At 40.8% G+C, this 26181-nt stretch overlaps 1 protein-coding gene across 1 annotated transcript; it reads right to left on the minus strand.

Annotated features, from left to right (window-relative positions):
* Nucleotides 1–5686: 5686 nt before the first annotated feature.
* LOC130222153 (gastrula zinc finger protein XlCGF8.2DB-like) lies at nucleotides 5687–15030 on the minus strand. The gene is made up of 3 exons (XM_056454779.1): nucleotides 14984–15030; nucleotides 14243–14392; nucleotides 5687–7643 (listed from the first exon to the last, which is right to left on the minus strand). The coding sequence occupies exons 2-3, from the start codon at nucleotides 14325–14327 to the stop codon at nucleotides 6745–6747; spliced, it is 984 nt and encodes a 327-aa protein (XP_056310754.1). The 5' UTR covers nucleotides 14328–14392; nucleotides 14984–15030; the 3' UTR covers nucleotides 5687–6744.
* Nucleotides 15031–26181: the final 11151 nt, after the last annotated feature.

Genomic DNA, 26181 nt, shown 5'->3' on the forward strand with positions numbered 1-26181 from the left:
CTAAGTGGTTGCTAGGTGGTTGCTATGCGGTTGCTAAGGTGTTGCTAGGCGGTTGCTAAGGTGTTGCTAAGTGGTTGCTAGGTGGTTGCTAGGCGGTTGCTAAGGTGTTGCTAGGTGGTTGCTATGGGGTTGCTAAGGTGTTGCTAAGTGGTTGCTAGGCGGTTGCTAAGGTGTTGCTAGGTGGTTGCTATGCGGTTTCTAAGTGGTTGCTAGGCGGTTGCTAGGCGGTTGCTAAGGTGTTGCTAAGTGGTTGCTAAGGTGTTGCTAGGTGGTTGCTAGGCGGTTGCTAAGTGGTTGCTAGGTGGTTGCTATGCGGTTTCTAAGGTGTTGCTAGGCGGTTGCTAAGGTGTTGCTAGGCGGTTGCTAAGGTGTTGCTAGGTGGTTGCTATGCGGTTTCTAAGTGGTTACTAGGCGGTTGCTAGGCGGTTGCTAAGGTGTTGCTAAGTGGTTGCTAAGGTGTTGCTAGGTGGTTGCTAGGCGGTTGCTAAGTGGTTGCTAGGTGGTTGCTATGCGGTTTCTAAGGTGTTGCTAGGCGGTTGCTAAGGTGTTGCTAGGTGGTTGCTAAGGTGTTGCTAGGTGGTTGCTATGCGGTTGCTAAGGTGTTGCTAGGTGGTTACTATGCGGTTTTTAAGGTGTTGCTAGGTGGTTGCTAGGCGGTTGCCAAGGTGTTGCTAAGTGGTTGCTAGGTGGTTGCTAGGCGGTTGCTAAGGTGTTGCTTAGTGGTTGCTAAGTGGTTGCTATGCGGTTGCTAAGGTGTTGCTAGGTGGTTGCTAGGCGGTTGCTAAGGTGTTGCTAAGTGGTTGCTAGGTGGTTGCTAGGCGGTTGCTAAGGTGTTGCTAAGTGGTTGCTAGGTGGTTGCTATGCGGTTGCTAAGGTGTTGCTAGGCGGTTGCTAAGGTGTTGCTAAGTGGTTGCTAGGTGGTTGCTAGGCGGTTGCTAAGGTGTTGCTAGGTGGTTGCTATGGGGTTGCTAAGGTGTTGCTAAGTGGTTGCTAGGCGGTTGCTAAGGTGTTGCTAGGTGGTTGCTATGCGGTTTCTAAGTGGTTGCTAGGCGGTTGCTAGGCGGTTGCTAAGGTGTTGCTAAGTGGTTGCTAAGGTGTTGCTAGGTGGTTGCTAGGCGGTTGCTAAGTGGTTGCTAGGTGGTTGCTATGCGGTTTCTAAGGTGTTGCTAGGCGGTTGCTAAGGTGTTGCTAGGCGGTTGCTAAGGTGTTGCTAGGTGGTTGCTATGCGGTTTCTAAGTGGTTGCTAGGCGGTTGCTAGGCGGTTGCTAAGGTGTTGCTAAGTGGTTGCTAAGGTGTTGCTAGGTGGTTGCTAGGCGGTTGCTAAGTGGTTGCTAGGTGGTTGCTATGCGGTTTCTAAGGTGTTGCTAGGCGGTTGCTAAGGTGTTGCTAGGTGGTTGCTAAGGTGTTGCTAGGTGGTTGCTATGCGGTTGCTAAGGTGTTGCTAGGTGGTTACTATGCGGTTTTTTAAGGTGTTGCTAGGTGGTTGCTAGGCGGTTGCCAAGGTGTTGCTAAGTGGTTGCTAGGTGGTTGCTAGGCGGTTGCTAAGGTGTTGCTTAGTGGTTGCTAAGTGGTTGCTATGCGGTTGCTAAGGTGTTGCTAGGTGGTTGCTAGGCGGTTGCTAAGGTGTTGCTAGGTGGTTGCTAAGGTGTTGCTAAGTGGTTGCTAGGTGGTTGCTAGGCGGTTGCTAAGGTGTTGCTAGGTGGTTTCTATGGGGTTGCTAAGGTGTTGCTAAGTGGTTGCTAGGCGGTTGCTAAGGTGTTGCTAGGTGGTTGCTAGATGGTTTCTAAGGTGCTACTAGGCGGTTGCTAAGGTGTTGCTAAGTGGTTGCTAGGCGGTTGCTAAGGTGTTGCTAGGTGGATGCTATGCGGTTGCTAATGTGTTGCTAGGTGGTTGCTATGCGGTTGCTAAGGTGTTGCTAGGTGGTTGCTAGGCGGTTGCTAAGGTGTTGCTAGGTGGTTGCTATGCGGTTTCTAAGGTGTTGCTAGGCGGTTGCTAAGGTGTTGCTAAGTGGTTGCTAGGCGGTTGCTAAGGTGTTGCTAGGTGGTTGCTATGCGGTTGCTAAGGTGTTGCTAGGTGGTTGCTAAGGTGTTGCTAGGTGGTTGCTAGGCGGTTGCTAAGGTGTTGCTAGGTGGTTGCTAGGCGGTTGCTAAGTGGTTGCTAGGTGGTTGCTAGGCGGTTGCTAAGGTGTTGCTAAGTGGTTGCTAGGTGGTTGCTATGCGGTTGCTAAGGTGTTGCTAGGTGGTTGCTAAGGTGTTGCTAAGTGGTTGCTAGGTGGTTGCTAGGCGGTTGCTAAGGTGTTGCTAGGTGGTTGTTAGGCGGTTGCTAAGGTGTTGCTAGGTGGTTGCTAGGCGGTTGCCTTTTCACTGCAGAAATGTGTGTGGGTATGCATATTCTGTTCATCTTATCTCGGTGTGGCCGGAACATTTCGTCCTTGAGCAAAAGTAACTATCTGACTCGCTCACAGATGCGCGCATACCTACACGCACACATTCTCACGTATCCTGGTTGCTGTAAGCTGTTTTTGTATCGTTGTTTCCCTCCTATGATAATATTCTTTTGTGTTAGGGCTCAGCTACAGGCAGATCCTCAATGTGTATATAAGATTGCTCTTCGCTCCCTTGTGTCAGAATAAAATCATACTGAACCACTCAGCTGATTTTCTTCTCATCTTTTCCAAGCTTGGACCGTCTTGATGCAGACACTCACTGGTGATACAAAATACTAGAGTGAAAGGACCCGAGGAAAAAACGGATTTTCCTACAGTTCTGGGGGCTCGTCCGGGATATATCTGGTCAGGTAAGAGAATTTTATTCACACTGCCTGATTAGATATATCCTGTTTTATCTGTAGAATTTTGTAGATTTAGAGGTTATCCCACACAGTGATTGTGTGGATGTGTTATCCTACACCACGACGGTGTAGATGATGGTTTATCCTACATAATTGTGTTCTTGTACCCGATTAAATTTGGGTTGCACAGTGTGTAGATGATGGGTTATCCTGCATAATTGTGTTCTTGTACCCGATTAAATTTGGGTTGCACAGTGTGTGGAAGATCACACGGTAGCTGAAAACCGTGTGATAAAGCGCTTACAAATATAGACATTATTAAAATGAATAATGAATAAAATCATACTGAACCATTCAGCTGATTTTCTTCTCATCTTTTCCAAGCTTGGACGGTCTTAATGCAGACACTCACTGGTGATACAAAATACTAGAGTGAAGGGACCCGAGGAAAAAACTGATTTTCCTACACTAACACAGCTCCATCATGCAGATCTGCACTTTTCAACATCAGAAAAATCTGACTTTTCTTAACAGATCAGGCTGCACAACGTTTAGTGCAAACTCTTGTCATTTCAAGGCTAGACCCCGACAGCGCCCTTCTAACTGGACTCCCATCCTGCACCCTTAATCCTCTACAGATGCTCCAGAATGCTGCAGCTCATCTGGTCTTCAATGAGAGCCCATGTAACTCCTCTCTTTACCCCTCTGCATTGGTTACCGCTCGAGGCTCATATCAAGTTCAAATCACTGGCACTGCACCCTCTTACCTCCACCTACTGCTGACTGTCTACATCCCCTCCAGTAGCCTCCAATCTGGGAGTGATCACTGGCTATAAATCACTTTCCAAAACCTTTTCATTGACTGTTCCATGCTGGAGGAATGTCTCCCCATTCCCAACTAAATGTAAATGTAAGATTCTCAAATGTAAGATTCTCAGTCTCAAAAATAATAAAATAAAATAATAAAATAAAAAACAAAAACAAATTAACATTAATCCATGCACAGCACTAATCATTTACAAAATCCAATTCATAAATTCAAAAAGACATTCAAAAATTCAAAAGACAATTTGTGAATTAACAAAAATTGGATTTGTCAAATTAAAAATTTTGTGTGCTACTTAAAAAAAAAAATTCAGAGACTTAAGGATATTACTAAATTTGTCCCTCTGGTGCAGTGGCTTTCTTTGAATACTGCATGTGTTTATTTGAACCAAGTTATTCAATGGATTTTAACCATTATAGCAGATGAAGCCTTCTGTATGTGTCTGAAATGTATGATGTCTGGTCCTAAACAAAAGCTAGTGATATTTGCAATACATTGGTGTAAATGAAAAACTTGTACCAGAAACAGTATTTGTCTTGTAAAATTTGATGTAAGATAGCAACGAACTTACAAGATATTTTACCACATGAAATTGTCAAGCAGTCTGTTAATGACTTACACTGAGCATAATGGTACAGGGCGTGGGGCCGCCCTCCATGGCAACTGCTCTTTGGAAGACAGTGCCATTGGGATGGACCAAACCAGATCACTTAATCTACTGCATCAGTAAAACTTTGATTTTTGCAATAGCACGCTCATGTTCTCTGCCCCCTCTCGCCTTGCTCTCGGACACTGCATCGCCATGCAATCGGGTCACAAAAAACTTTCCATGCAACACCAAAACCGCAAAAAAACTTCTGCAAACTGACTCGCAGCAGATTCTTTTACCCCGGTAACCCAGGACAACTTCCACTCACAAGCGAGTCAATCCCAAGGATGTCACTGAAGCGGAGTCACCAACCAATCGTCGAGGCCAGTTGGCGAAGGAAACTCAAACAAATGTTGTCTTTTTCTGATCTGGTGCACATTGATCTTAAGCAGTTAAAGATAAGCCAAACCTCTGCTTTTGTGGTTTCTCACGAGTGATTCTAAGTTCTAGTAATAAGAGCTAAAATTAATTTTGGACGGTTGTCAACTCATTTTGCACAAGCACCAGAATAGAGAACCACTGCTCTGAGGTACTCAAAATAACAAACTATCATACTCAACATGAACTGCATTCATAAAGTTACTTCTCTACTTCAGTATATCCCTGTAAATATTTCTTTACATTATTTAAAACAGTTTGATCATTTAGTCAATTAATTTTACTGGAACAATAAGCACCCTAGGTGGCATAGGAGTACATCGCAACAGCCAGTTTATGAAATAGGGTTAGGGCTTCCTGAGCATTTATTTCATTATTACGCCTGAGTCTGAGACATCTCGTGCACTGGTACATCCCTCCTGAGAGAGCTCCATCTTGGTTTATAGTTGAACAAGCCATCCTACTTCCCCTTCCACCACTACATTGTCTATCCATCCATCTATTTATTCGTTTTATTTTGTAAATGTGTTATTTTTGAGGCTGATCTCAGAAATATAATAATTTTTACTGACAATTTTAGGTGCAGGCTAGGACTGTCTCTGCCATTTGCAGATAACGTTGTCCAGGGAAAGAAACAGCACCTCTAAGTCAGAAACCATGGTGCTTGACTGCAAAAAGGTGGCCATCTACAGTTTAAAGGAGAGTCCTTACCCCAAATGGAGTTCAAGTATCTGCCTTTTTTTTCTCAAGAGGAATGGAATGTGAGATTACAAGATGGATCAGTGCAGCGGCAGCAGTAATGCAGATGATGTGATTGTCTGTTGTGATGAAGGAGCTGAGACGAAAGGCAATGTTCTCCATTTCTTGCTCAATCTAGGTTCCTACTCACAACTATGGTCATGACTGAAAGGACAAGATCTCGGAAACAACCGGACACATTTTACAAAGTGTTATGACCCGCTTGTTTGAGTTGCACCATAAAAGAGAGATGAGCCAACAAAATAGCCTGAATGCAAATTATTTATTATAAAATGTAACTCATAGAACAATTAATCCAAGCAATCAACAAATGTCTAGGGATAATAATGTAGATAAAGAACTTAGGATATAATCACAGCAACACTTTAACTACATGATACAAGTAATCTGCACCTGTACAATCACTTGCAAAGAGATTTTAAGCCGCAGACGTGCTGTTTGCCAGATGTTTATGAAACTGTTCTTCTCTCAGCCGCCATCGATGTGTTTACAGTAAACGCGAGGAGCGCAACACATTTGTAACCCGACCTACTGCAATGTAGGAATGTTGGAAAACAGTATACCGTCACTCAGCCTTTTCAAACATTATTCAGACATGAAACATCCTGTGCACATGAGAAAATGTTTTGCTGCATTCATGTCATGTGTGCAACTTTTTGTCCATGTGTTTCTTAAGCTTCGCCGAAGGAGCAAAACTCTGTAGACACTGATCAGATCTGTACAGTTTCTCTCCAGTGGGAATCCTCTTCTGTGTTTTCAGATGTGTTCACTGATTAAACCTCCTTTCACAATGTGAACACTTGTACTGTCTCTTCAGTGTGAATCGTTTGGTGCAGTTTCAATTTTGGAGCTGTAATAAAAGTCTTCTCACACTCAAAGCACATATACTCTTTCACACTAGTGTGGATCTTCATGTGTTCATTAAGGTTTGCTGATCGGTTGAAACTCTTCCCACACTGAGTGCATGTGAATGGTTTCTCTCCAGTGTGGGTCTTCATGTGTTTTTTAAGGTCTGAGGAGTTGCTGAAACTCATCCCACACCAAAGCTGCGGTCACACTAGAGTTTGAGCATGCGAAATTCTGTTGTATGGCACTGCGAAAAAGGGCAGGATTAAACAAGATGATTAGATATTAAAAAAAGTGAGCGATTGGTCCATATTTTACATTTCTGTCCAGAGAGGTCATGTTTTGATCTTCGATTGGTCTCACACAGTCAAGTAAAGCGATTTCGCAGGTCAGAGTTCACCAAGCTTGAACTTTGCAATGCAGTGAACTGCGAAACTTGCATTTTTGGTCTGACGCATTCGTGTGCGTATGAATGGAAGTCTATGGGGAGAAAAGTCTAGTGTGGCTGCAGCTTAGGTGCAAGTGAATGGTATCTCTGAATGGTGTGGCTCATCATGTGTTTATTAAGGTGTGATGATTGGCTGAAACTCTTCCCACACTGAGTGCATGTAAATAATTTCTCTCCAGTGTGGATCCTTATGTGTTTATTAAGAGATGACGATTTGCTGAAACTCTTCCCACACTGAGTGATTGTGAATGGTTTCTCTCCGGTGTGGATCATCATGTGTTGATTAAGGTGTGATGATTGGCTGAAACTTTTCCCACAATGAGTGCATGTGAATGGTTTCTCTCCAGTATGGATCCTCGTGTGTATAATAAGGGATGATGAGCGGATGAAACGCTTCCCACACTGAGTGCATGTGAATGGTTTCTCTCCAGTGTGAATCATCATGTGTAGATTAACGTGTGATGAGCACCTGAACCTCTTCCCACAATGAGTGCATGTGAATGGTTTCTCTCCAGTGTGGATCCTCTTGTGTTGATTAAGGTGTGATGATTGGCTGAAACTTTTCCCACAATGAGTGCATGTGAATGGTTTCTCTCCAGTATGGATCCTCGTGTGTATAATAAGGGATGATGAGCAGATGAAACTCTTCCCACACTGAGTGCATGTAAATGGTTTCTCTCCAGTGTGAATCATCATGTGTAGATTAACGTGTGATGAGCACCTGAACCTCTTCCCACATTGAGTGCATGTGAATGGTTTCTCTCCAGTGTGGATCATCATGTGAATCTTAAGATAGTCTTTTCTTCCAAAACTCTTTCCACACTGGGTGCAGGTGAAACGATTCTCATATTTCCTTTTTAAAATACCATCAGTCTGTAAATGAGTTTTTTCCTCAATGTTGACATGATGTTCCTCCTCTTTACTCCCCTCATTCTCTTCAATAAGGTCTGAAATAAATAAATAAAACAGTTTTCATTAGGTCTTAAAAATTCTCATCAAAAGCTGAAAAGTGAAAAGACACTGGAAACATTGGCTACACACACTGTAATTTTGATGCACATTAAATGTAAAATAAATTAGATCATATTTTGTTCGGTCCATTAACATGTACACATTTATACAGATTCAATTAATCTTTATTTATCTAGTGCTTTTACAATGTAAATTGTGTCAAAGCCCTTTAACATAAAAGTTATAGTAAATTGAAACTGTGTCAGTCCAGCTTTCAGAGTTTCTTACATAATTGATCATAAAAGTCATTTTGGTCATATTGATAAGACACAGATTTGAAAGCTGTAAATGGCCTATTTTTATTCGTAATTATTCATTATTACAAAAAAATGTTTTTCTTAAATTTGTAAAGCAGACAGGGAATACTGTGCCTGACTGGTAAATGAATGGTAAATGCATCCTAAAAAAAGTTCTGGGGTAACAGCTAAACAAACAGCTGAATATTTGCCTCACAGACATGAGACATACCTGTACAGTATCTGCATAAAGGCTGGAATGTGCACCTTTCCCCTTGTGTGCTGTTGGGTCAATTTCATCCATTCTGGATTCAAAACTTTCTCAGTGTTTCAGCAAACGGACTGATATTTGGGGACATCTTATTTTGACATATTCTGGGAAAACGCTTTGAAATAAAAAAATGAACAAAACCTCAATACACTCTGGGCAAATCTACTCCCTTTTTGTTATATTCATGGCTGTTTTTTATCCATTGGCATCTATTATAACAAAAAAATTTTGATTGCAAAGCCATGACAGCATATAATCATGCATTTATGATTTTGGTGTTCCCCTTCATAAGGGAACTTCTACGTGTCTGTATAAACAGACTTTGTGAGTGCTTTAGACGACCAATCACTTCTGAAGATATGAAAACGGGCCAATGAAATGCCAATTGAATTGGCGGAGCTTAGCTCCACAGCTGAAACTGATGAGCCAATTAGGGCTATACCAGTCGGCTGCTGGAGCCAGCTCATCAGAATTGTTGCTTCAGACCCGATCAGAAAAGAACCCTTCTGCTGAGCTGACTTCCAACATTGAAGAAAGCATTACCTTCACCAGTGCAGGGGAAGACGTTCGAGCGGCGGTCGAGCTGGATTTCTCGTCCCCTTGGCGTTTCGCTGGTGACCAGAAAGAGCAGTTTTCTGAACACCTGCCCGCTCCACCGGCCAAGAGGCAACGCCGAGCCTCCCGTGGGACTGCGACGCCCCTGCCCCAGGGCGCCGCTAAGTCCGGTAAACGGACCGCGAAGTGTCCCTGAGACGAGCCATCCGAAGAAGAGGGGACCTGCTCTTTCCTCGGTGGGGGGGCCGAGGATCATCACATCAGTCCACACGTCACACGCGGCTGTAATCTTTGGAGTCACACGCAGCTGTAATCGCTGCGTGCCATTCACATTCCGGGCGAGCTCAACCATGCAGCCGATGTGCTCTAACGGCAGCTAGTGTCTCGAGGAGAGTGGACACTCCACCCCAATTAGGTCCAGCTGATATGGGCGCGCTTCGGGGAAGCCCAGATCGATCTATTTGCTTCCACCTAGAACGCATATTGTCAGCTGTTTTATTCCCTGACCGAGGCCCCCCTCGGCACGGATGCACTGGCTCACAGCTGGCCATCGGGCACGCGCAAACATGCGTTTCCCCCACTGAGTCAAATCGCACAAACTTTGTGCAAAGTCAGGGAGGACGAGGAGCAGGTCTTGTTTGTTGCACCCCTCTGGTCCAACCAGACCTGGGTTTCGGAACTCACACTCCTCACGGCGGCCCCTCCTTGGCGCATTCCCTTAAGGGAGGACCTCCTCTCTCAGGGACGGGGCACCATCTGGCACCCATGCCCAGATCTCTGGAACCTCCACGTGTGGTCCATAGGCGAAGCGCGGGGAACTTAGGTGACTTACCGCCCAAGGTACTTAACACCATCACTCAGTCTAGAGCACCCTCTACAAGGCATGCCTACGCCCTGAAGTGGAGTCTATTCTCTGAGTGGTGCGCTTCTTGCCGAGAAGACCCCCAAACTTGCCAGATTAGCATTGTGTTATCCTTCCTTCAGGATAAGCTGGAGCGTAGGCTGTCACCCTCCACACTGAAGGTTTATGGGGCTGCGATCTCCGCTCATCATGACGCGGTGGATGGCAACACGCTCGGGAAGCATGATCTAATCATCCGATTTCTCCGATTAAATCCATCCCGCCCCCCTCTCATGCCCTCTTGGGATCTCTCTATAGTCCTGGCAGGTCTGCAGAGAGATCCGTTCGAGCCACTCGATTCAGTATCACTTAAAATTCTGTCATTAAAGACAGCTCTGCTGATCGCACTGGCGTCATTCAAGAGAGTTTGGGATCTGGAGACATTTCGGTCAGTGAATCGTGCCTTGAATTCGGGCCGGGTTACTCTCACGTTGTCCTGAGACCCCAACCTGGCTATGTGCCTACCACCCCATTTAGAGATCAGGTGGTGAACCTGCAAATGCTGCCTGCGGAGGAGGCAGGCCCAGCCCACTGCTTTGTCCCGTTTAAGCTTTGCGCCTTTACGTGGAACGAACGCAAAATGTAAGATCATGTAAACAGCTCTTTATCTGTTACGGTGGTCAGCAGAAGGGAAGTGCTGTATCAAAACAGAGATTGGCCCACTGGTTAGTTGATACCATCGCCCTCGCTTATCAATGCCAGGGCGAGCCGTGCCTCCCTAACATGAGAGCGCACTCTACTAGAGATGATGTCGCTTCCTCATGGGCGTTAGCACGCGGCGCCTCTCTCACAGATATCTGCAGAGCTGCGGGTTGGGCAACACCTAACACATTTGTGAGGTTCTATTTGTGAGGGGGGGGGGGGAATTAAGCTCGGTGTCACCAACGCTTGCTGCGCCAGGCTCCCTAACCCGGAGATGCGTGCACTTTTCCTACTCTACTAGTAAGTTCCCCTTCCCAGGGGAACCCTAGAGAATTCCTCCGAGGCCCCCAGCATCGACTCACTGGAGGAGTCGAGTGCATGGCTCAATGTTTGCGGTTGGTATGCCCATTTGGTCTACACGCATATTGAGGATCGGTGCCAGCTATGTGCATCCCCATTTGGTGATGCCATATGCATTATTACCATGGTGTTCCCCCTTATTAGGCGGTCCTGTGTCTTCCCTAAACCGCTAACCAGCTTATCATATGTAGCACTCCCCCTCATTAGGGCTAGTCCATATGTCTCTTTACCATCAGGTCTCCCCTTCTAGGGTAGTAGGTGGTCTCCACTGCGTCTTCCCCCTTCAGAGACTGGCACGCTTTCCCAACATACTATCGTATTTTTTAAAATCCCCAGTCTATATTAGCTAGGTAAAAGCACACTTACGACCCCCGATTTAAAACTTTTATTCCCATGTAATGGTAATATGTTGGGCCTAGGGGACGTTGGAAGGTTGCGCTCTTGGTGATGTCAGTGCACTCACGCTTTGTCTTGGCAAACTACACATCAGGAGCACGACAGGCTTAGCTGCTGTGGCACTTTCCATACAGTCTCCCAAAGTCTGTTTATACAGACACACGTAGAAGTTCCCTTATGAAGGGGAACGTCCTGGTTACGTACGTATCCCACGTTCCCCAAATAGAGAACGGAGACATGTGTCTCCACTGCCACAGCACCTGAGTCTCCAGCTGGGAGCTGAGCGATCGGCTCTTCAGCAAGCAAATTCTGATGAGCTGGCTCCAGCAGCCGACTGATATAGCCCTTATTGGCTCATCAGTTTCAGCTGTGGAGCTAAGCTCCGCCAATTCAATTGGCATTTCATAGGCCCGTTTTCATATCTTCAGAAGTGACTGGTCGTCTAAAGCACTTCCAAAGTCTGTTTATACAGACACATCTCCGTTCCCTATTTGGGGAACGTGGGTTACGTACGTAACCAGGACATTTTCTGTGACGACAGTCAACATTGTTTAATTGGTCTTCACCCATGGGATGGCAAAAAGGAAATGGGTGAGAGTATAAAGGAAGAGGAGGAGAGTTGAAGAGGGCATTATGTGGTGTGCAGAAGAAAGCAAAGTTGACTGAACTGTTGCAGTGCGGAAAAACGAGTAGAGAATCCGGGTCGAGACGAGCAGTGTAAACTTAACAAGACTGTGAGGAACAAAAAGCGAAAGTACATATCGAAGCAACAGGGCAAAGACCGCTGTCTTGTAACTGAAGTGCTCGTGACATCTGTGAACGAGTGCGTCACCAAAGACTTTAGTGCAACGTACTGTCCTGAACAAAATCAACTTACCGATTTATCTTGCTAGCATAGAGTCAGCAGCCGACTCACCGGCTGGGTTCATCGATGCCCTCAACCTTCACATCCACACCTACACATTCGTCATTCCCCTCTCATGTCCCTTGTCCCCTCTGCTCCGTGGGTAAGAAGCAAAAGTTTTTTTTTCTTTGCCCAAATTCTCATTTTATTCCTCTTATTTTGTTTTCTCTCCGTACTATTATTATCAGAATTATTTTTCCCTGTTTTTAAATGTGACGAATCTGCTGGCCTGAAATTATTTGCATTTTTTTCCTTTCACTTTCATTTGAGTTATAAGTGCTGAGGGTTTTGTGTTTCATTGTGATTATTGTTATATTGTTTGTTTTGGACTTCCAGTTGGAGCGGCGCCATGCAAAGACGCAAACTGTTGAGGTCCTCACGTGAAATGTAAAATTTTGTTTAATATTGCTCTTATCCTAAATATTTTATCTTAAACCTACCTATACTGGAAAATAAGCTTTAAGTGTCGGAGTCTTGCTGTTCTGAGCATAATTCAACTTGAATCAGAATGAATAAAGGCCAAAGCAACTGTAGGTAGGCGAAATCCGCTACTAATCTCCATGCTAATGCTAGGAAAAGGCCGTTGCGCAGTCAAATGAACTTTGCAATCATATTGACCAGCTTCAAACAGAGTTACGTAATGCTGTGGAGCACATTAACGCCAGAGTGGAAGCAGCGAAAGAAAGAGTGACTGCTCTGGAGTCTGTGTTGGGTGGATACTCCGACTCTCTTACTACCCTGGAAAAAAAGTTTAGTATAGTATAGTGCCTTCCCTTCCCTAAATCATATAAAGCAAAAATGGGAAGACAAACTGGGACAAGAAATATCAAGAAATATTGAGAAATATCTCAAGCAAAAAGATTCCAATGGCGGCGCAAAAGTCATTTTTAGACTAGTTTGTTGGCCAGTTGTAGTCAGTGCAATGCTAATCGTTACTGTTCCACTATAATTTGTTCGTTTTGCTTCATGTCGTCCCACAACATCATCATATAGTTTAGAATACTGTACAATGTTTTATAACAATTAATTATTTTAATGTCCATTTCATTCAACATATTTTAAATTCTGACATACTTTAAACCAGGATTTCTGCAGATTTCACCAAGTTAAATGCAAGACTTCTAAAGACATTTTTAAAACCATTATGTATGAAATTTTAGACTCATAAAGGGCTAAGGGCTAATAATACAATAATAAATGAATAATGAAAAAGACAATATTTTAAATATTTCTTAGCAAAATATTTTCAATATTGTGTAAAAAATTGCAAGCTATACTTGTATCCATACACTTTTTTCCAAAATAAACTTTATTTAAATTTAAAAAAGAACAAATGTTTTAAAAGTTAAAAAAAACTATAATAAATTAAATCTATGCACAACAATCTGTCCAGGTCGATGTCCTCAGCAGTAAATACATGAAGCACGTTTAAACAAATGTTATTGTAAGGAAAATAATTAAACTATTATGATAAATAGAGTTAAAATTACCTTTTTGAATAAAAAGTTAAAAGTTTTATTGAGATGGATTGTTGGTGATTGTATGGGTTTTGGCCAGATTGGGAAGCAAAATATGAACAAAGGAAAATAAAGACTTGTTTAAAATAAGATTTAAGACCGACAACACAATATTTCAGTAAATTTAAGACTTTTTAAGGCCTAAAATTTAGATTTTGGAATTGAAGACATTTTAAGACCCCGCGAAAACCCTGTTTAAACACAAGAGCCCTGGTTATTAGTTGTTATAATAATGATGTAATTCTAACTCAGATACTATCTGTGAGAACTAGTAACAACGACTAAAAACAAGTTTAAACTCATAAAGAAGTTGGAATTGTGATCAACGTGACATGCAAATGGAAAGTACTAAGCCAACACTATCACTGTAATAGCAGATATCTTCTATGAGAATACTGTAGGTCAAATATTGTCAGCTCAGTTAAACTTATTTTTATTTATTGTTTTTATTTATTTTATATAGCGCCAGTGCTCAAGGACGCTTTACAAACAGTATAATAACAAGAAAAGCAATAACCGTAAGAAGGTAGAGAAAATGGGAGACTAATAATACATAAAACGAATGACAAAAGACATGAGAACAAGTAACAAAAGAAACTCATTCCTGTCTTTCAATGAGTGCTTATGTGCATTTAGGAGAACTAGGCAGCACACTCAGGGCTGCAAGATGGATTTAATTTAGTATTCTTATTATTAAAATATATCTGAATGAGGATCAAATGACTGAGTTGGTCTTTGAGAATGAAAATCAACCTGTTTGTTCCTGCAGATCTTCCTGTTTGACTGTGAATGTTTCTTTAATCTTCACATCTTCACTCTCCTCTTTAATAAACGCCATCTTTATAACAGTGTGGAGATCAGTCGTTTCAGCAGGAGTTTTTCTCTGCGTTTGAACACTTTATCCTGTTTAAAATAAACAAAACAATAAAAATGTTCTGTTTAAATGAATAAAACAATGACCAAAAACAAAATAACTTCTCTTCAACACTCGCTTCAACAGTTTCTTTATATAAGAGTGATTAACAAAAAGAAATCAGGTAAATCTGAGCAAGAAACAATGGCCACAAATGAGCTGATTAAAACTAGTTCTCCATTTCTTATATATAGTGATGTAAACTTATAATGGACTGACATTATCCCATTTAATCAATTCAACCTTTAATCAAACCAAACTTATTACACACTTTACTGTTGCTTTATTCAAACTTTATTCAGATATGTTCTTAATTGTTTTGTTTGTTTTATTTACTTTATTGTTTGCTTACAGCAACGTTGTAGCACTTTTTTGCACAAGACAAATTTCCTCTCTGGCACAAATAAAGTTTATCCTATCTTTATTTAAACAATAGCCCTCATCACTGTGAGTAAAATAGTACTTCGTTGTATAAAGGGTTAAAACAATATTTTCAACAACAGGTACACAATTAAGCATTAGATAAAAAACTGAAACTTTAATTAATCGCTTTATATCTGTGTAAAAGCTTTAAAACAAACCTTTCTCCAGTTGAATCACAGTGTGGGAGTGTCGCAGCCTTATGACGTCACACGCCACGCCAAAATAAAAGTCTTTTTGAGTTTAGCTTTTTTTGCCACTTAGTCATGACTTATTGATACATTTCTCTCTCGTTTTCCACTTTGTACTATATCTGCTCTCTCTCTCTCTTACACACACACAGATATTCGTTGAAGCTGATCAAAAGCTTTAAACATTTTTAAGACAATTTTGAAAAACGTTTTAATCCACTTCATGATGACTTGCATGTCTAAAACACATTACTTCCTATTAATATGTGAGTCCAAATCTCATCCTCGTAATTATGACCTCCTTCCTATTTTCACAACTTATCTAGGTTTTTTTTTCATATGAATTGTCGTCTCTTATTATCTGTATTCAATGTTTCCAGACATTCTTTAGCAATATCTTCAGTAATAATATTTAATTTACCTTTACTTAAAGAAGCAGTAAAGGGGTAGTTCACATAAAACTTACAATTCTGTCATTTACTCATTATCTACTTTTTCTAAACCTGTTTGAGTTTCTTTTGTTGAATGCAAATGAAGATATACTGAAGAATACAGCGGCAAAAAACAGCCACTATGGGTCAACGGTTCCAGGGCTGGACTGAGACAAAAAAAATAATAATAATAATAAAGAAATCAGCCCTGGCATTTAGAGCCAGAGTAGCCCACTGTATATAATCAAAATGCTACCCATCTGTCCACACCATTGAATATGTTTACAACTCCTATTCCATAAAAGCACAAAAGCCATACACACAAGTAATCAACATTTTGTCTGTAAAGTGATTATTTTCAATATTTTTTGACAACATACCGTGTTTTGCATTTGTCGGACCATCACTATTTCTATTAATTGCAAAACCCCATTTTTACCCCAAATAAGAAAACTTATATTGGCTACAGTCCATTTGCCAGGATAAAAACAATATTTATCAATCAAATAAACAAACAAACAAAAATTAAATAGTAGTAAAGAAGCTTTTACAAATTACTAAAGAACTTAATCCAACATTGAACAATGCATCCACACATATTTAAATTTGAGACATTATAATGTTAGCATTCAGATATTATTTGAGTGTAAATTCAGAATGTGCAACTTACCTTTTCAGTCTTCAATGAAGAAATGGTCTCAGTAGACTTTTCTTTGTATGTTATTGTTGGTTAATAATCCCAATGTAGGAATCTACAAATGTAGTTTGTCCTCAAGTTGTTCTCTTTACTCAGCAAAATAAGCCAATGAAGATTCTGTTAGGAACCCAGAATATATAGATACAACCCTGCCGAGCTACTGGATCTGGAATGTGATTGGATAAGACTCAATTGGCCCCCATTAATGCTGGTATAAAGATGCAAATGAGCAGGAGCAGTGAAGACTCAAGACACATTACTGTGGGGGAGCGGAAGTTCAGCTGCTTTTTTTTTACATAGAAATGATGACGTATTGAGAAAATAACTTTTGACTTTAGTCATCTTTATTTGTTTTGTTGCTGTTGTTGTATCTGACTATTGATGGAAGCTTTGCCAATACATTTCATGCTCCCCTGTAAAAGTATTTAGTAGTATTTTTAAACTTATTTTATTTTGATTCATGTTGTGGCTTCTGCATTTTGTAGTTAATGTTGATACACTTATTCTGAGGTATTTTGATTTGAAACACATTTCAATGTATTTTTCCCAAGCCTGGTAATAAAGTAATACAAGAGTTGTGTTGTTTTTGTAGAAGCTTCTCAGAGTTGCTTGGCTGAAGACTTTGTTTAAAGATGCAAATGAGCATTAAAGACTCAATCCACACTGATGTCTTAATACACACAACTACATTCACTTATATAATAGTTATAGAAGACTCATACTTTTATACAGTGGTTTTAGTTTTTAATTTATTCATCATTCATAGAAACCATTTCTAAACTTCACAGTGAGGTTTTATTTATTTGTTCAGTCAATACATTGACATGAGCTAACTATTAGCAATGTTTAGTTATTTATTTATCACTGAACTTGTTCTTTATGTGAGTTTAGAGTCTTTTATTTCTCCTAAAGCACATGCAGCTTATTACTGGTTTCTGTAAGACTGTCAACACACTCTTAACAGGTCAATTATTTCTGTCCAAAAACATCTGTAAATTGTAACTATCAAAATGTAACTTGTTTTTGTGCCAATTTAGATTTTCCTTCGGTTTTTAGTTGAACAGAACATGTGTGAGCAGCTCAGCTCTCTCTATGCCTCTTATTCACCTGGTAGGTAACAAAGATGTTTTTCCCTCTAATTATTACTTGTGTTTGTGCATACAAATATGCATAAACATTCACAAAAGCACATATTAGATACCCTGTGACAAAACCTTTTCCTTTTAACACAGTAAAGCGATCACATACTGTTGATTTTTTTTGCTACTTTTGGCCTTTGTAGATAATTGTTTGTACATTAATCACAAATGGATGAGAAACACTGTAACTTCAAACTCATTTGTGTTCATTCCAGGTGCTGTGAAATGTTAAGTACAAACTGCAGAGGTAATCAGGTGTGAGTAAAGTGCCATATATCTGATCCAGTCCTCCTGCATCTTTTTTTTTGCTTCAAATTAAAGTCTTTTACACTAGGTTGGGTTTATTTGATTTTGTCAACTTCCAGAGCTTTAACTCTTAACCAGGAGAAGGAGGGAAATGCGCTCACTCTGCATAGTGACATTCTGCAATCCAATTGAAACTAGCTTAATAGACACAGGAATCAATGCAGTCGAATCAATGTGCAAAAATCACAACACATTAAAGGTTACAAAGAAAGATCTCACAACAAGAAAGATCTGTCTTGGTACAGGCACAAATCAAGCAACAAGTAACACAAACAAATCAAGAAAACAAGTTATAGTCAGGAACTTCCACAGCACTGCAGCTTCTAAATGCTCCCACTCTGTCTAAGATATGCTCATATATATTTCAAGCTTTGGTCTTACCTTTGTGGAGTCCACTATTAAATCTGTCATGCATCTATATATTTATAATTAGAAAATAATTACATCACAAGTAAATTTATTGTACAGGAAGTTTATACAAGGTTATTTAATGATAAGAGTTCACTTTCATATCCAAACAATGCAAAACTTTTAATGTGATTAACCTGCTCCACCTACACCAACTACATCATTTCTCAGACTTCTTTTTTCACCATGGTGTAATTACAGTGGTGGACATCTCATAAAACAACAACTGCACTTAATCCTGTAACTTGTTTGCAACAATGAAATTTAAATATCTGTGTCACATAATCATTTAAATAAATGGATCATCATTATGTGCAACCATCTTTATTAATAGCTGCCTAATAGGCCAGATCATTAACTGAATAGGACCGTTTTACATATAAGAAACCTGTAAACGGGTATAGCTGTTCATGCCAATATAGCCTAAAGCATATTACATGAACAGGGCCTGCCGTACATCTCTTCAGACAAATAAGCATACACTGCGTAAAGCATGTGCTGGATAAGTTGGCGGTTCATTCCACTGTGAGAAATACAAAAACTAATAGAAGGACTAAGTGAACCCTGATTAATAAAGGGACTAAACCGTAAAGAAAATGGATGAATATATGAGTAATATCACACGAGTAGCAGTGGATGTGGCCTTCTATCAGTTTTTGTATTTCTATTTGTTGTAATGACCTGTTGTTTTTGCAATAAAAAAATAAAATAAAAGCCGTGTGATGTGGCTGTATATCAGCAGTGGTGGAAGGCGTGCATTATAGTGTAAAATAGGCACTCGAGAACGATTACCTGTTGTTTCAATCCCCTGAGAACTTTGCTCATCTTCAGAACGCAAATGAAGACACTTTAGATGAAATCTGAGAGCTCCCTTGTCTGTCACAGACAGCAAGAGTCCCGAGATGCTCAAAGTGCAGAAAAGGAAGCAAAAACATTGTCAAAACAGTCCACGTGGCTTTAGTGGTTCAATTGTAATCGAGTTCCAGGAATATTTTGTGTGCAAGAAACTGTTGAAAAAAGCAGCCAAAGTAGGAACTGTTGAACCATATAGTGGCTGTTTTTGCTCCTGTATTCTCTTCATTTGCATTCAGCAGAAGAAACTCAAACAGGTTTGGAACAAGTAGAGGATGAGTAAATGACAGAATTGTAATTTTTATGTGAACTACCCCTTTAATGCTTCTGTAAGTAAAGGTAAATTAAATATTATTACTGAAGATATTGCTAAAGAATGACATGAAACGTGGATCATAGATAATAAGAGACAACGACTCTTATTACTCTGTGAAAAAAAAAGAAACCATATATAGGCCTATAGTTGTAGAAATAGAAAAGAAGAGGTCATAATTATGAAGATGAGATTTGGACTCAGATATTAATTGGAAGTAATGTGTTGTAGACATGCAAGTCATCATGAACTGGATTAAAAAGTTTCTCAAAATTTCTAATCTTAAATGTTTAGATTAAAGGTTTTGATCAACTTTAAATACTGAAGTGTGTGTGAGAGAAAGAGAGAGAGAGAGAGAGAGAGAGAGAGAGCAGATATAGTTTAAAATGAAAAACATGGTAGAAATGTATCAATAAGTCATGACTGCAACAGTAAGTGGCAAAAAAGCTAAACAAAAAAGACTTATTTTGGCGTGGCGTGTGACGTCATCAGGCGGTGTCGCTTCAGCACTGTGATTCAACTGGAGAAAGGAACTGCAGAAACTGTACATTAATTAAACATCCTGATCTTTTAAAGAAAGAAAAAACAACAGAAAATCCTTTAGATTTACATTTTAATATGTTTGAATTAAAACGAGCAATCAGTAGCGCTAGACAAACTGCCCCTGGTAAAAATGAAATATGCTATAAAATGTTGTCGCACATGTCGGATGCATCACTAGAAATAGTATTGAATTTATTCAATCAAATTTGGGACACAGTTCAGTTACCTTTAGTACGGAAACAATCTATAGTAGTACCTATACTTAAACCAGGGAAAATCCATCAGATCCATCTAGCTATAGACCCATTTCATTGACATCTCACTTATGCAAAGTTAGGGAAAGAATGATAACAGAAAGAATGACCTATTTTTTAGAAAGCAAAAACCTTTTTTCTCCATATCAGAGTGGGTTCTGTCGAGGCAGAAATACAATGGACTCAGTATTATGTTTGGAATCAGACATCAGGAAAGCACAGACTAATAAAGAAGTTGTTATAGCTATCTTTTTTTGATGTAGAGAAGGCATATGTACGATATGCTCTGGAAGGAGGGATTGCTGATTAAGTTAAAATCTTTAGCAGTCACTGGTAAAATGTATAATTGGGTCATGAATTTCTTATTTGGAAGAAAGATACAAGTTAGGGTAAGAAAAGAATATTCAGATGAATACACAGTGGAGAATGGAACTCCTCAAGGTAGTGTTTGCAGCCCATTGTTGTTCAATATAATGATAAATGACATTTTCTCTCAGGTTGAACAAAGTGTAGGAAAATTGTTGTGTGCAGATGATGGGACAATATGGATTTGAGGCAGGAATGTGTCATTTGTGTAAAAGAAAGTACAGAATGCAATATTTGAGGTGGAAAAATGGGCAAATAAATGGGGATTCAAACTATCTGTTGCAAAAACTCAGGTCATTTGTTTCTCAAGATGGCATAAAACCATATCACTCACTTTAAAACTGTATGGGCAACCGCTAGAACAAGTAAAAACTGTAAGGTTTCTTGGGGTTTGGTTTGATGAAAAGCTGACATCATCTGAATAAAATCATAGACAAAGGTAAAAAGGTTATTAATATACTTCGTTGCCTGTCAGGGCAAGAGTGGGGAGCGAGTAGGACATGATTACAAAATATATACTGGGCCCTCATGAGGTCTGTCCTTGAGTATGGGTGTATAGCTTACATGTCGGCAGCAGAATCAAACCTCAAGAAATTTGGTGTATTGCAGGCTCAGGCTCTTAGAATCTGTAGTGGATCATTTAGAACCTCGCCAGTTTCATCAATGCAGGTTGAAATGGGAGAAATGCCCTTAAGCATTAGAAGAATGAAATTAATAATGGCGTATTGGGTTAATATTCAGGGACAAAATAAATTACATCAGGCAATAAGTATGTTATTAGAATGTTGGGAGCATGAGGAAACCAATTTCATAAGTTTCAGATGGATAGCTGAGGCAAAAGCCAGAACTATTGGATTAGATCAATTGCAATACTGTAAGTCAGTCCAGCCTGATCTCACGAGAAAACTTAAGTATTTTACGTTTTGACAGTTTAGTGGCTAATTTGTACGAATTCGTACAAGTTCAGTCGTATGAAATTGTACGATTTTAAAAAGGAGGTGTGGCACCTAACCCCTACCCTAAACCCAACCATCATTGGGGAATGAGCAAATCGTACTAAATTGTACGAATTAGATCGTACGAATTCGTACAAATTAGCCACTAAATTTAAAAGTTACGAATTACCGTGAGATTGTGTTGGTCAGTCCCAACCCCATATATTCTGCCATGGTTTTTTCCATTACCTAATGTTGACCTCAGTATACAACAGGAGTTAAAAGACAACAATAATAATCTTCCAACTAAATGTATAGTGCAGAATTATTAAGAGAAACATTATAAGGAATCAATATTTTTATTTACAGATGGATCCAAAGACCCTGAAATAGGTCATACAGGCGCAGCAGTATATCCCAGTTAATCAATCTCATATTAAGAAAAGAATTACTAATAATATATCAGTATATACAACAGAGTTAATTGCAATATTAATCCAGCTGAGCTCAATCAGCAAAGCGCTCGGGGGTGTATATAAACGACTAGTCTCACCGCGGCAGCGGTCGCGACAGCCTCGTGTGAAGCCCGCCTCGTGTGAAGACCGACAAGTGTAAAGACCATCGACTCTACCTGCGCGACTAAGACCGACGAGAGTAAAGACCATCGACTCTACCTGCGCGACTAAGATCGACGAGTGTAAAGACCATCGACTCTACCTGCGCAACTAAGACCGACGAGAGTAAAGACCATCGACTCTACCTGCGCGACTAAGATCGACGAGTGTAAAGACCATCGACTCTACCTGCGCGACTCCACCGAGCAAAGACACCGACAAAGCACTTGAGTACTTTTTACTTTATTGTTTTACGTTATCTCGGCACTCATTATTGTTTTCCTTGCACTTTTATTATGTGTTTACTAATTCCTGTTGTTACTAACACTCGCAAAGCACGGGAGGTATGCTGCAGGCGCAACCCTCACAACCTTCGATCAATTCATGTATCCTCTATTTCACAACTCTCTCTCTCTCTGTGGGCCTCTGGAATTGTCAATCTGCTGTTAACAAAGCAGATTTTATTACCTCCATAGCCACTCATTCTGACTTTAATCTCATGGCTCTAACTGAGACCTGGTTGAGACCGGAGGACACTGCTACACATGCAGCTCTTTCTACTAATTTCTCTCTTTCCCACACTCCTCGTCAGACAGGGAGAGGGGATGGGACTGGACTACTGATTTCCAAAGAATGGAAATTCACTCAGAGACCGTCCCTGCCAAAAATCAGCTCCTTTGAATTCCATGCAGTCACCATTATCCACCCCTTCCGCATAAATGTGGTTGTCATCTACGGCCCACCGGGTACATTAGGTCACTTCTTAGATGAACTGGATGTTCTTCTCTCATCTTTTTCTGATTATGACACTCCCTTGTTGGTGCTAGGTGACTTCAACATCCACATTGAAAGCTGCTGACTTCCAGACTCTGCTTGCATCTTTCGACCTCAAAAGAGCACCTACTTCTGCTACTCACAAATCAGGTAATCAACTAGACCTTATTTACACTCGACATTGCCTCGCTGATCAAACACTAGTAACTCCACTACAAACATCGGATCATTTCCTTCTCTCTCTCAACATCCACATTACTCCTGAGCCGCCACACACTCCAACTCTAGTTGCCTTTCGCAGAAACCTACGCTCTCTCTCACCCAATAGACTATCCACCATTGTTTCTAACTCTCTTCCTCCATCTTGCAAACTCTCTGCACTTGATACGAACAGTGCCACTGATACACTCTGCTCCACGCTAACATCATGTCTAGACAGACTATGCCCTCTCACATCCAGGCCAACCCGGGCCAGTCCTCCTGCACCCTGGCTCTCTGATGTTCTCCGTGAGCATCGCTCAAAACTTCAGGCTGCTGAGAGAAGTTGGCGAAAAACTAAAAATCCTGAACAGCTCATAACATACCAAACTCTTCTGTCTTCTTTCTCGACTGAGGTTACTTCTGCAAAGCAGACATACTTCCGTCAGAAAGTCAACAGTGCCACCAATCCTCGCTTACTTTTTAAAACATTTTCCTCCCTCCTCTATCCTCCTCCTCCTTTACCAGCATCCTCCACACTCACTACTGATGACTTTGCTACATTCTTTTGCACCAAAACTGCAAAAATCAGTGCTCAATTTGCTGCACCTGCAACAAACATGCAAGATACACCACCAACACCACACACACTCACCTCTTTTTCCCAGCTCTCTGAGTCTGAGGTGTCCAATCTCGTGCTATCAAGCCATGCAACCACCTGTCCGCTTGATCCCATTCCCTCTCATCTCTTGCAAGCCATTTCTCCTGCAGTCATACCAACACTGACTCACATAATTAACACATCTCTTGACTCTGGTCTATTCCCTACTTCATTTAAGCAGGCTAGGGTAACCCCACTGCTAAAGAAACCCAACCTGGATCAAACGCTACTTGAAAACTACCGACCGGTATCCCTGCTCCCATTCATGGCCAAGATTTTGGAGAAAGTAGTGTTCAATCAAGTCCTGGACTTTCTTACTCAAAACAACCTCATGGACAACAAGCAATCTGGCTTTAAGAAAGGCCACTCAACTGAGACTGCCCTGCTCTCGGTCGTGGAGGATCTCAGACTGGCTAAAGCAGACTCTAAATCATCTGTCCTCATCTTGCTGGATTTATCAGCTGCTTTTGACACTGTAAACCACCAGATCCTGCTATCTACGCTTGAGTCACTGGGCGTCGCAGGCACTGTTATTCAATGGTTCAGTTCCTACCTCTCGGACAGGTCATTCAGGGTGTCGTGGAGGGGAGAAGTGTCCAACCTACAGCATCTAAACACTGGGGTACCTCAGGGCTCTGTTCTTGGGCCACTTCTCTTCTCTATCTACACGGCATCTTTAGGAACAGTCATCCAGAAACATGGTTTTTCCTACCACTGCTATGCTGATGACACCCAGCTATACCTCTCTTTTCACCCTGACGATCCCTCGGTTCCAGCTCGCATCTCAGCCTGCCTGTCAGACATTTCACACTGGATGAAAGATCATCATCTCCAGCTTAACCTCACGAAAACGGAAATGCTTGAAGTTTCTGCCAACCCGACTCTTCACCATAACTTTTCAATCCAGATAGACGGAGCAACCATCACTGCATCCAAAATGGTAAAAAGCCTTGGAGTAACAATTGATGACCAACTGAACTTCTCTGACCACATTTCTAGAACTGCTCGATCTTGCAGATTCGCACTCTACAACATCAGAAAGGTCCGACCCTTCCTATCTGAACATACAGCTCAACTCATTGTTCAAGCTCTTGTTCTCTCCAAACTGGACTATTGCAACTCTTTGCTAGCCGGGCTACCAGCTAGTTCTATCAAACCTCTTCAGCTGCTTCAAAAAGCAGCAGCACGAGTGGTCTTTGATGAACCCAAAAGAGCACATGTCACTCCGCTACTCACCCGTTTGCACTGGCTGCCAGTTGCTGCCCGCATCAAATTCAAAGCTCTGATGTTTGCTTACAAAGTGACCTCTAGCTTGGCTCCTTCATATCTGCTCTCACTTCTGCAGATATATGTGCCCTCCAGAAACTTGCGTTCTGTGAATGAACGTCGCCTCGTTGTTCCATCCCAAAGAGGGAAGAAATCACTTTCCCGAACTCTCACATTCAATCTGCCCAGTTGGTGGAATGAACTCCCTAACTACATCAGAACAGCAGAGTCACTTGCTGTCTTCAAGAAATGACTAAAAACGCAACTGTTTAATCTCCACTTTCCTTCCTAATCTGCAACTGCCTCTCTGGCTATACCACTAACTGTGCCCTCTCTCTTTCTCTCTCTCTCTCCAAAAAAAAAAAAAAAAAAAAAAAAAAATTTTTACTAATGCTTTGCTTCTTAGACTTTACACACCTGAAACTTGTCTATAGCACTTGTTCACTGCTGCTCTTATAGTTGTGTGAATTGCTTCCTTATTCTCATTTGTAAGTCGCTTTGGATAAAAGCGTCTGCTAAATGACTAAATGTATGTAAATGTATCTCCACTTGCGAAAGTGTTCCTCCATATGTTCAACGTCCTTGCCTGTGTGAACAGCGCTTTTTTGAATTAAAGTAAAGTAGTTCCTGTAATTTTCCAGATATTTACCGATATTGCTGTATGAGAGAGTTTATTTTGGTTTATTGCTGTTTGTAGTATATTTGACATTTTGTTTTGATGCAATATTCAAATTGAATTGTCACTGAAATGGCATTTATATTTGGATTTGACAAGAAGGTCTTAAATATGTTTACTAAACCTGCTTACAAAAAATTATGTCACAAATGAATTAAACTCTAATAAATTCTAAAACTCCCTTTGTAATTGTTTTTAGAGAATGCCAGAGAAATCCAGTGCAATTGCTGAACAAGCTCCAGGTGAGGAACAGAGATTTCTGTTTACCTTCATCTAATTTTCTCTGTTTACCTTCAAGCTTACCTTCACAGCATTCCAGAGATTTCTCTGTTCCTACTGTTCATCCTCGTTTATTACTGCAGGGAGTCTTCAAAGACATCAAAAACCTGTTTACTGTGTTGATGTACAACAAGGGTTCTTCATCACAGCTAAAAAACACTAGAGGCCAAAGAGTTCCTATACACATTCAGAAAAACACCACTTCTCAAATAATTTCCTGCGAAGTACCAGAGTGTAGAAAATTCATGACTCTGGACAAACTTAGAGGAAAGCCTGGTGCAATGTGAGCATCTGATCAGGGTTTCTTCTGCTCCACCGTCCATTCCTCCTGAGTCTCTGAAAGAAGTCTTTAAAGATAATGCAGGAAAAAGGGTTGATTTCCAACAACTGAGTGTCAGAATGCCTAAATCACTGTAAATCAGCATCAGGTTAGGGAATCTGCTCTGTTTTTCCAAT

This window comes from Danio aesculapii, chromosome 4, assembly GCF_903798145.1.
Source record: "Danio aesculapii chromosome 4, fDanAes4.1, whole genome shotgun sequence".
NCBI lineage: Eukaryota > Metazoa > Chordata > Actinopteri > Cypriniformes > Danionidae > Danio > Danio aesculapii.

What these genes read in the sequence shown, in the direction of transcription:
- LOC130222153 (XM_056454779.1), bottom strand. Translation starts at nt 14,327, where the DNA reads ATGGCGTTTATTAAAGAGGAGAGTGAAGATGTGAAGATTAAAGAAACA. An exon ending in AGATCTGCAGGAACAAACAG is followed by an intron (nt 7,644 to 14,242) that starts GTTGATTTTCAT and finishes TATTTATTTCAG; the next exon opens with ACCTTATTGAAGAGAATGAG.